A 12,281-nucleotide genomic window follows, 5' to 3' on the forward strand; every position below is an offset into this window, starting at 1 on the left:
TATATGTCAAGACACTATAGGGCTGCTGAAGGTGGTATCTATATATATATTCATACAGTGTATAGACGGGATATTAGTGTTGACTGACTGCCACACATTCCTACTTTTGGTTTACTATGAGTGCAGTCGTTTTTCATACAAGTCATGGCCCACTTTAACTATTGTTATATTGTGTATAGATAAACCCCGGTCGTGTCGGATAACCGTTGACGCGCGCTGTGTGCAAACATGTACCTCTTAACACTAGACTGCTATTGATTGTACTTCAATGACATATCCTGAATAGAAGCACACGTTGTTACTGTGATGGAATTTGTGGTCGCTTTGTGATCCTGAATGCAGATTGAAGGAAGTGTGGTATGTAATGTATATGGCGTATCTACATGCACATGTATAGTGAGGATATGCGTCATTGTCGTGTGCTGCAATTAGTTAGTGTCAAACGGTTATCTAGCCAGTGATATCAATCCTAAATTATTTTGTTGATATTAAGTGAGTGAAGATGGCTACAGGGAGGGGATCTCAAGGGGCAATATATTTTGTTTGTTTGTTGTTTAACGCCGGACTCCAATATTCTAGCTATATGACGGTTGTCTGTCAAACATCAGACCAGACAATCCTGTGATTGACATTATGAGTATCGATCAACGTAGCTGAGATATAGATGACAGCGAGTCTGACCACCCGATCCCGTTAGCCACCTCTTACGACAAGAACAGTCGCCTTTTACGGCAAGCATGGGTTTCATTTCAAATGTTGCAAATATTTAAATTTTATACATGTAAACAATCTTGGATAGCTTCGTGTACACTTGCTCTTTTTACGTACTTCTATGAAACGCGTGTCTATTTTGTGCTGTAAATGGAACAGGCCATGTTATGATGGCATGGTGCCAAATATGACACAGGCTGGCTATGATTATTTGTGTGCATGTTTTATATCATACTGAGATGTTTCCCGATAGATAAGAACAAAATTGATTGATGCGTGTGACTACGTTGATTGGAAACAGCTCTTAGTCCCTCATTTCAGTTTTTTGTCTTTCAGAATGGACACCTTCCCGAAGTGTTTGGTCTGTCAGCAGCAGTTTACTCTGAAAGGTCCAGTCCCCTACTTACTGCCCTGTCTACACGCTGTGTGTGAGACGTGTGTGATATCTGCAGCTGGTGGTGTGATATCGTGCTCTACATGTCAGAGGAAGGTCAACCTCACAGACACAAGCCTCAAGAGGGATGCAGTCAGACAGAAGGAAATATTCCACCTCACAGTCAAACATCGCCCCACAGAGCTATTCTGTACAAATGACGATGACGGCAACCAGGCTGTGTGTTGGTGTCAGGAGTGTGAAGAGTTCCTCTGTGAATACTGCCAGAACATGCACAGCAGCGTCAAACTTACCAGGAAACATGTACTTCAAAATGTCGGTAGCATGGAACCGACTGTCTCGAACTTTCCTCCTTTTTGCAGTGTCCATAAATACGACCTCCTTTATCTGTTTGATAAAAGCTGCAAGAAGTTAATCTGTGCGAGATGTAGACTTGATGACCACGCAGACCATGATGTTGAGGAGCTGGATGTGGTTGCTGATACTGTAACAAAACAGCTGAACCATCATAAGAATGAGCTATCAACGTTACAGGCTCGCCAGCAATCACACATGCAGAGCATCAGACAGGGAACCGAATCCACCGACAGAACGCACAACTCTTTGATAGAAACTATTGGTCACACATTCCAATCTCTGAGATCACAACTTGACCAAAGAGAGAAGGAACTTCTGATCGATCTTAAAAGTCAGACGAAGGAGACCAAGGCAAATCTACATGCTCAACTCACCACCTGCAAAGAAGAATGGAAGACATGCACTGGGCTTTTAGACTACATCGCCAAAGTCCTCTTCTATGCCTCAAAGTCAGACCTCGTGGAACTGGAGAGTTATATAGGGGACATAACTCGGAACTATCTAGAAACTGCTGCGCCTCAAACACATGTCGTACCTACAGCTGTCTTCAACACCAACAGCTTGTCAACACTGAAATCAAACATATCAGTGTTTGGCGCCATTTTGCCAAGGGAAGTGGATGAGGAATCTGTAAAAGGTATTCACATTGAACATTATTGTTGTTGTATTCATTCTTTGTATGTGTACAATGTTTGCAAGTTCTTGTGACATTCTATTTCGTTAGAGACCCTCTTTTTTCTTCATGTGTTTCTCTATCTAAGACTCATGCTTTTTCAGAAGATTTAATGTTCGTAGACTGCACATAACATGTTCCTGGTGTTAATCGTCAGGAGTTATTCGTCTGTTGTTTCAGACAAGGATACTCAGACTGATGATGACTTTATGGCAGACTTGGAAAAGAAACACAAAATGGTGAGTACAATCAGTGTTGGTACATCATGAATTCTTGCATGCACACTGACCAACAAACTGACCAACTACAGGTTGATCCAAAGCAAATTTGCCTCAATCGTCATAACTATGTTTTGTCATATTGAGAGAAAGTGCATCAGACCATTTAACGCTTGTATTTTCGCAGGACCTGACAGAGCTGAAGACAAAAATTGCTTCAGATGAGAAACATATTGAAAGCCTCAAAACACTTACAGACAAGCTCAATGTCGAAATCAGAAGCTTGAAATCGGTTTGTTTTTATTACCTAACATGTACACACCTTTAGACGTGTCAGCGTCTATCATTTTATTCAAATATGTTGTGTGAGAGTGTCATGAATTCTTTATATTGATTGCAACCGTTAATTATTGCATGTCTTGGAAATCCTAGACCAATGAGATGCCATGACAGGCACGTGCTTTGTTATATAACACATATGCTATATTTTCAGTGCATTGAGGAGAAGGAAACCACAGAGAAGAGCGCCTCAAAAACCATGGATGTCTTACTTGGTAAAGTTGTATCACACTTCGTCTGTAAACCTCCCTTCATCACATAATATCTCCATGTCCGAGAGTGGTAAACAGAGTAAAACCCACACACGAAGTCCCCCTGTCTCATCACACATGTATATGGTCATGTATATATTGATGTTACAGGTGTGGCCACAGATTGCGGTGTTCACCTGCTGAAGTCAGAAGTTGTAGACAGATCTATGGTGCTGAAGTGTGAGTACATTTATCATGTATCTCCTTTCATATAGGTTTTGATGTACGTCGTGTTCAAGTAATATAAAACGTCAACACGTATGGAACATTTAGTCACCCACTACGATTGAGGGGCATAGAGTAGCTAATTGGCTCATGCTTGGGCTACTGAAGGTCAGGCGCTGGCAGTCTTTGTGTGTCATTGGCTTGTTTACCTGGCCCATGTTAATTACTTACAGGACACGTTGGTAACTGTGTACAACATCAGTTATTATAGCTTAATGTTGCTACATGATTAATTCACAACGCATTGGTGTGACGTTGTTTTATTAATGATTTTTTGTATACTCATATGTGCACGGGGCCGGTTTTCGGTTCTCTGCAGGAAGTGGCAACATGGAGTCGATAGAAGGCTTGCGGTATATAGACATTGCTTTAGACAGGTAGATGTATATACAAGAAGCACTAGGTGCCAGGTCAGCACATTCTGTTGGTGCCACGGATCGCCTAACCTACCACTAGCTAGGCGAAGGGTGCGGCAATATTTCTTTTTCACAAGTCCAAATATTTCATATCCATGGTCAACAGACACGGATTTAGTCAACAATATAAACAACAGTAAATAATGAGTGACAAAGTTGCACAGCTCGTTCAGGATGGCTGACAGTCGACGTACAATACAATTGAGATTTGCATATTTTAAGTAATTACAATTAAGATAATAGACATATATATTTTATGACTACAGGGTAATTCGCCTTTGTTCATGCAGACAAAGGTCGCTATAACAAATCTTACCCACAATATCATCGTCTTGGAATTGTTTACCTTAAAGTGAACCAATGACAGTTGCCATAATAAGACATTCTCCCCGCCTATGGTATCACGAAAAATATTAGCCAGAGGGGTGAGTGAGTATATTGTGATTAACGCCTCTTTAAAAATCAATTCTGTTATACAATTTGGTAGCAGCTGAACATAGGTGAAAACCCCGAAGTAATGCATGTCTTAGACCTTCAACCTTTTGATGAAGAACCCATGAGCGGGCAAATGATATTCTGGGCTAATTTTGAAATCAAACCAAAGATTACACAATTCTGGCACGCCTCGTTATAACGAATAAGTTAGAAGTAAAACAAACATAGTATATGTATGTGTGGGTGGAGCGGACAAAGTGATACAGGCATTAGGCAGTTATCATGTATGAGGTACTGACAAACATGATCAGGGAGAATCTTGGATTAGAATCCACGAGCATAGGTTTCTGAAATTCGTCAGCAAATTGGGGTGCCAGAGGCGACTTGGCGACCAATGCCACGACATAAAAGCCATTTGGTGAAATTAACTGCTTACAATTTATGAGATGAGGGGGTGGGGTGGGGGTTGGGGTTGGGGGGGGGGGGGGTGGGGGGGGGGGGTGACAGTGGTTTCAGTGGTTTCCAACAGTGTTTCCAACTGCAGCTATAATTTATCGAGGAATTGAGCAGGAAAATAACGACTGAAATATTCTAGCAACATGACAGCGGTCTGTAAATATTCGAGATCGAGTCTGGATCAGACAATCCAGTTATTGACATTATGAGCATCGATCCAACACGCAATTGGGATGCATGCATCAACTATGTCAGCGAGTCTGATCACCCGCTGTGAAGAAATGAGCGAGGTAAGAAGTGAGGGGGGTGGGGAGGGTTTGGTGGTGACAGTTGTTTCCAACAGTGTTTCTAACTGCAGCTGTAACTTATCGAGGAAATGAGCAGAAAAATATAGACTGAAAGCATAATCACGAGCACGGACATTGGGGACACACAAACTGCGAGCACCCTGGCCACCCGACCGCCATCTCAGACGACGTAATGGGGACCTTGGAGAGAAGAAAGACGATGCAATCACTGTAACGCCAGGCAGACATTTTTACACGTTTGATGCACCCTCGGGATGTTCTGTATGTCGTGCAATATCTGCGAAGTTCGTTCTACTGAATATCTGAAACATTTTAACATAAGCCTCACAATAATAAAAACCGAGCCAGTATGAAGTTGTCAGTGTTAATCGTGAGTATCATGTCCAGGCAGGTACAGTGGAGTGTTTAACCGCTTAATGGGTCATGTTGTTACCATTGACACTGTTGTGTATGGTGATGTGCGTGTGTGAATAATTTCAAGTACATCAATATTCTCGTGCCGATAAAGTCACCTTGTTACTGAGACGTGACAATATAGTCTCACAGACCTGGTTCTAAATGACCTGTGTGTCGCTCACGTGTGAATACAAATGTGTGTTGTGATGTGTTAAGCAGATTATCGTTCCAGTGTAATGAAATTGCTATTGCAACACGTTGAACATTATTTATACACTGTTTGTGACCCTAGTCCCCCAATACGTGGATATCAAGGTTCACACATTAAGATTTAAGACACTGGAAATTCTGCATGTATGTTTTGTCATTGTTCTTGCATCCGCCTCCTAACCTGCCGACATATCAACTCTTTTATTATTACTTCCTTCGTTTAAACATTATAGACGGCGACTTGCGAAACGGACAATTTACAGGAGCTAATTTATTTTAAAGGCGAAATAGAGTTTGAAATATTGCATATAGCATTACTACAAAACAATACCAAAAGTATCGAGTGATTGGAATGAATGGATGCGACATAGGAAGGACTAGATGTAACATACCAATCAACAGAACATGTTGGCGGTACATTGTAAGGGTACAAACAATCGTGGTAGGCGACATCCGTGTGTGGTAAAAAACTGTCGTTTATGCTCGACAAGGTCCGAATCAATCTCCCAATGACAATTTGCAGATTTCTTGTCAATTAATGTTGCAGCGGCTGGCTCAATTCGGCTAACGGCAGCCGTTGGCGTCGGCGTACACGTCCCCGGATTATGCGTTATAGGGGAGAGATCAGAACTCATGGCTGCTCATTGCAATCTTGTGATGTTTTGCTGTTGGAGGTAGTCATGAACGATACATTTTCGTCTTGAAAGGCAAAACGTGGACTAGCATGCAGCGAAAACGGAACTACTATCGCCGCTAGCATGCTATCTCGGTAGTACTGTCCAGTGACTGTCTTACATGTATGGACAATATGCAGTGGCGTTCTGGCAGTCATAGTGATCCTGCCCCATATCAGTACAGAGCTCGCAGCGATTTTGACAAAATCAAGAATGACCCCCTAGCCAGTGCACGGAGGATACCCACGTGAGATGTTTCGGGTGTGTTGGGGCGTTAGGTTTTGGTTCCAAAAACTGTTCCATCTCTGGCATCCATATTTCTGGCGTGTCCAATGGACGCAACTCTGCACAGCTAATCGCGGTTTTCTTCTGACGACCGTTCGTAACATTTCTCATCATCATGTACAGTTTTGGAGATCATAGACCGTGGCGATAGGTATAGTTACAATCATAGAAAACTGAAGCAAATGATATTGAAATATCACACCATCAATGAGGCATTATTCAAAATACAAAATGCACTTAGTGGTGATGAGTAAAATATGACATAGATCTTGGGTGAGGTGAGGTGAAATTAGGTTTAACGTCGCTTCCATGATTATTGCACTTGTGTGTGGCTGCTTGAAATAGTCTGATGCCGATTTATATGCTTGCTCACTTAGATACCATGTGGCAGTTTAACATGAATACCCCACTCAGACACAGTATACTGACTCCGAGCCGACTAGTCCTTGTTATAGCCCCTTAATGTCCAGCCTCAGACAGGGTAACAACAAGTGTCATCTTTTAACATCTTTTCGTATGACGCGGCCGGGGATTGAACCCCGGACCTTAAGCTGGCGAAGCTCTAGTAAATAGCGTTATTGACTTGTATTTACAGGTTATATTTTGCTAATTGGGGTTTGCGTCCATTGACAAAAATTATTTAAAAACATTTCCTATTTCATAATAATCAATAAAATTATCCCTACTTGTCACCGACCAGTTATCGCCATTTTTCATGTTATTTCTGAAATATCCCACGTTCAAAGTTAACTGTGCAATAAACTTTGCAAATGGGCAAATGTGCGTATTTCTGTCAGTGGAAAAATCCAATTCTGCTAACGTAGACGGTAGCCGTTGACGTCGGCGTACACGTCCCTGCATTATGCGTTGTAGGGGAGAGATCAGAACTTGCGGCTGCAAGCTCCTCGCAGCGATAGCCCGTTCGCGGAACTCTCTATACCATCGCTGCCACCAGTCAATTATTTGAGGGACATACATCTGTTGATTTTCTAATCCTGACAGTCATTTAGTTTCAACATTGCGTACAATCATACAAATGTTGTTTGTTATGTCATGGAAAGAGTTAAGTCGCTTTTATTTAAATCTTTCTGTCATTTCTCACTGAAAATACTATCTCACTGCTTTAAATATCACTTTTTCATTTTTCATAACCTGCATCGTGAAACTCTAGTAAACAGCGTTTTTGATTTTTATTTACAGGTTATATTTTGCTAATTGGGGTTTGCGTCCATTGACACATTTTTTTGAAAACATTAACTATTTAATAATAATAAACTTATCCCTACTTGTTAACGACCAGGTATCGCCATTTTTCATGTTATTTCTGAAATATCCCACGTTAAAAGTTTACTGTGCAATAAACTTTGCAAATGGACAAATGCGCGTATTTCTGTGCGTAGAAAAAAATCATTAGCTTCCTGTTATAACGCGACAACAGGGAATCAAAATAGTGGAAAAAGAAATGTTCCGTTGACAAACTGTACCAGTTATCGCCATCATCTAAACAGCACGTGCCACGTGATAAAGCACACCGCTTCAGTTTTACAAATTACATTTTTTTATTTTCTCTGGTATCGCAAGCTGTTTTTATATTTGTTACAATTAATAAGAAATGCTTTTATCAATTTGTCGTCTGCAAACTGACGTAGACCAATGTGCATGCCACACTATGTACTATGGATTTCGCGATATATACAGGGTTATTCACATTTGGAAAATAGCTCAAATAGGTTTTAGAAATGTTTTTGGGGGAAGAAATGACAGACAGAAAGTAAGCTTTGACAGATCTGAAAGTGCATCATCGTGTTGTTGGATTTTTGTTTCCGCGTGAGTTAGTCACGTGACACCGCCCGCGTGTCTCTTCTAAAGTTGTATTTCAGCAAGGTGGTTATAGGGTATGTTTTTTAATATTTATTCACAGGAGTAATTTTTGTTTATCATTTGTAGATAAATATTTCTCTCTTCTAATGAAACCGAGCAAAGGTAAAACGAGATGCGATCACGTGCGCGCTGTAGCGTGGACTAAGCGATAATTGGTCCTCGTCGACAGCTGGTCACTGGTCAATTTTCAGGGTAACATTCGTGTTCACAGTTAGTTAACGGGAAAGTTCTCTTTCCACTCGTAATTCCTACTCTGTGGTACAATAGAAATCAATCTAAATTTTGTCCACACAATGACATAAGCGCATTTGATCTTAATTTCACAAAACCAAATGTTTGTCGTGATGTTTTCGAAACCAATTTTCAGAAATCATAAGAATGAAATTGACAACAATTGTTCATCTGCTGGCATCTGCTTTTGAAACTGAGAGCAATCAAATAGCACGCGCCTCGGCTGGAGCGGTGTCGACATGATTTGCACGTTCTGGGCGGGCGGCTGGTCTATTTCGCACGTGCCGCACGACGTTTATTCTAACAGCAAAGCGCGAGGACATTTCAAAATATATTTGTATATTTACAATTAATTTAATTGCTGTTTGGTTTTCGTTTACAGAAGAACACTTTAACATACTCCAAATAAAATAATAGCAGAATGTTCCAGAAATATTTCAAACATGACTTGTTCACTACATTTAATGTCGCTTATTGTTTATTGTGTTATTGACTGTTTGTGTCCTGTTCTGATAATGCTGCCCATCTACTGTCTCCCATTGCCAAGCACCCAGCCCCCTGTGCGTCCTCCAACGTGCTACACCATACTCCACCAACTACCGGATGACGTCACCAGGTCACGTGACACTGTGATCTCAACATCTTCATTTTAAGCTTCTTCCTCATTATACCGCGTTCACTCGTGTTTCTGTTAAACGACGGTGAACAACTGTGATCGCGAGTATTCGCGCTCTGCGTGATTATTGCGCGATGTGTATCCTTTTGTTTTAGTAATTCATAATCGCCACTGCAAATAGTTCAGTGACGAACCTTTTACACCAGAGCTGTTACGAACTTATTTTACATTCGCGTTAAAAGATTACAGTATACATACACCAAAACGTAATACACAGTAGGTCTGATGTTCATACTATTACACTATTTGTTTATCAGTGCATTGTACTTAGCTGTGCATTCCTTGCAATTGGATATTTTTGTACAACTTTAATATCCCAATTTGTCTCAAGTGTTATTCACTTGTAAACTACATTCATGTGTTGTAGGTATACATCTGAAGTATGACAAAGACAGAGTCAATCTCGCCAAAGTCCACATCAACACAGAAGGAGTCCTGTTCAACAGGAAGTCGGACACCAGACCTGCAGGGGAGGGGAAACTGAAGAAGTACTGGGGCACATGTAGCACTGCCCCCCTCCCCCGGGCTGGCTGGCCCCAGTACTGGGAGGTGGTGAACAGGGTCAGTCTGGACAAACCACTCACAGTGGAGGCCCTCATCCTGGAGGTGGGTGTATGCAGGGAGGAGCAGAGGGACGTGTCTCATTCTATCAATGGAGAACCCAGCTCCTGCAGCATGGCCGTCACCCACTGTACTACACACGGCGGGATATGCAGGAGGACATGGAAGGAGGAGGAGCAGGTGCTGTGTCTGCCTGACACTCTCCCCAACACAGCAGGGGCATCACACACACTACATTACGGTGTTGTCTATGATGACGCCAGGAAGAAGATTGTCTTCATTGATGTGAAGGAGAACAAAGTGATGTCGACATTAGACAATGTAGACTCCAGTCAGCCACTGTGGCCGATGTTCGGGGTGTATAACCCATCTCTCCTCACTGTCAGCATGACACTTGTAGTGGGCAGCGACATCAACATGACAGAGGAGAAGAAAGCAATGATTGTCAAGGCGCTGTCGTGATGGTGACAGTGATTGTCAAGGCGCTGTCGTGATGGTGACAATGGTTGTCAAGTGCTGTCGTGATAGTGACAATGATTGTCAAGGCGTAGTCGTGATGGGGACAATGATTGTTAAGGCGTTGTCGTGATGGTGACAATGGTTGTCAAGTGCTGTCGTGATAGTGACAATGATTGTCAAGGCGTAGTCGTGATGGGGACAATGATTGTTAAGGCGCTGTCGTGATGGTGACAATGGTTATCAGGGCGTTGTCGTGATGGAGACAATAATTGTTCAGGCCCTGTCGTGATGGTGACAGTGATTGTCAAGGGCTGACGTGAAGGTGACAATGATTGTTAAGGCGCGGTCGTGATGGTGACAATGGTTGTCAAGACGTTGTCGTGATGGTGACAATGATTGTCAAGGGCTGTCGTGATGGTGACAATGACTGTCAAGGCGTTGTCGTGATAGTGACAATGATTGTCAAGGCGTTGTCATGATGGTGACAATGGTTGTCAAGGCGTTGCATGATGGTGACGATTGTAAAGGCGTTGTCATGACGGTGACAATGATTGTTAAGGCGCGGTCGTGATGGTGACAATGATTGTCAAGGCGTTGTCATGATGGTGACAATGATTGTCAAGGGCTGTCATGATGGTGACAATGACTGTCAAGGCGTTGTCGTGATAGTGACAATGATTGTCAAGGCGTTGTCATGATGGTGACAATGGTTGTCAAGGCGTTGCATGATGGTGACGATTGTAAAGGCGTTGTCATGACGGTGACAATGATTGTCAAGGCGCCGTCGTGATGGTAACAATGATTGTCAAGGCGTTGTCGTGGTGGTGACAATGATTGTCAAGGCGTTGTCATGATGGTGACAATGATTTCAAGGGCTGTCGTGATTGTGACAATGATTGTCAAGGCGCTGTCATGATGGTGACAATGATTGTCAAGGCGCTGTCATGATGGGGACAATGATTGTCAAGGTGCTGTCGTGATGGGGACAATGGTTGTCAAGGCGTTGTCATGATGGTGACAATGATTGTTCAGGCGCTGTCGTGATGGTGACAATGATCGTCAAGGGCTGTCGTGATAATGACAATGATTGTCAATACGCTGTCGTGATGGTGACAATGATTGTTAATGCGCCGTTGTGATGGTGACAATGATTGTCAAGGCGTTGTCGTGATGGTGACAATGGTTGTCAAGGCGTTGTCGTGATGGTGATAATGATTGCCACGGCGTTGTCATGATGGTGACAATGATTGTCAAGGGCTGTCGTGATGGTGACAATGATTTTCAAGGCGTTGTCATGAAGGAAACAATGATTGTCAGGGCGTTGTTGTGATGGTGACAATGGTTGTCAAAGCATTGTCGTGATTGTGACAATGATTGTCAAGGCGTTGTCATGATGGTGACAATGATTGTAAAGGCGCTGTCGTGATAGTGACAATAATTGTCAAGGCATTTACGTGATGGGGACAATGATTATCAAGGCGCTGTCGTGGTGGTGACAATGGTTGTCAAGGCGTTGTCGTGATTGTGACAATGATTGTCAAGGCGTTGTCATGATGGTGACAATGATTGTCAAGGCACTGTCGTGATAGTGACAATGATTGTCAAGGGCTGTCGTGATGGTGACAATGATTGTCAAGGCGTTGTCTTGATGGTGACAATGATTGTCAAGGGCTGTCGTGATGGTGACAACGATTTTCAAGGCGTTGTCGTGACGGAAACAATGATTGTCAAGGCGCTGTCGTGATGGTGACAATGATTGTCAAGGCACTGTCGGGATGGTGATAATGATTGTCAAGGCACTGTCGTGATGGTGACAATGATTGTCAAGGCACTGTCGTGATGGTGACAATGATTGTCAAGGGCTGTCGTGATGGTGACAATGATTGACAAGGCTCTGTCGTGATGGTGAAAATGATTGTCAAGGCACTGTCGGGATGGTGACAATGATTGTCAAGGCACTGTCGGGATGGTGACAATGATCGTGATAAGAACACACAGATTTGTTGCAGATCCCTACTGATCAGGAACTACATGACTCGAACATGTCTTCTCTGTGAAAGAAGGCATTCATCTTCGTATGTACAAATATCACAAGTAAACAGGGTAGTGTGTACACAACACAAAA

At 42.5% G+C, this 12,281-nt stretch overlaps 2 protein-coding genes across 3 annotated transcripts in view; both read left to right on the forward strand.

Moving 5' to 3' along the window:
- LOC124128282 overlaps positions 1–11,598 on the forward strand; it is an 80,113-nt gene extending 68,515 nt beyond the window's left edge. Inside the window, exon 13 of the mRNA XM_048390745.1 lies at positions 9,504–11,598. Within this exon, the coding sequence (XP_048246702.1) occupies positions 9,504–10,159 (656 nt within the window). The 3' untranslated portion in view covers positions 10,160–11,598. The remainder of the gene's footprint in view (positions 1–9,503) is intronic.
- LOC125377429 overlaps positions 1–12,281 on the forward strand; it is a 44,714-nt gene that overhangs the window by 660 nt on the left and 31,773 nt on the right. Inside the window, exons 2-6 of one of the 2 annotated variants that reach the window (XM_048390757.1) lie at positions 1,048–2,099; positions 2,316–2,374; positions 2,541–2,645; positions 2,847–2,907; positions 3,055–3,123. In XM_048390757.1, coding sequence (XP_048246714.1) covers positions 1,048–2,099; positions 2,316–2,374; positions 2,541–2,645; positions 2,847–2,907; positions 3,055–3,123 — 1,346 coding nt within the window. The remainder of the gene's footprint in view (positions 1–1,047; positions 2,100–2,315; positions 2,375–2,540; positions 2,646–2,846; positions 2,908–3,054; positions 3,124–12,281) is intronic. The other variant, XM_048390758.1, reaches the window with a different exon arrangement.

Source organism: Haliotis rufescens, unplaced genomic scaffold (assembly GCF_023055435.1).
Source record: "Haliotis rufescens isolate VD_foot unplaced genomic scaffold, xgHalRufe1.0.p SCAF_9, whole genome shotgun sequence".
In the NCBI taxonomy this organism is placed as follows: Eukaryota; Metazoa; Mollusca; class Gastropoda; order Lepetellida; family Haliotidae; genus Haliotis; species Haliotis rufescens.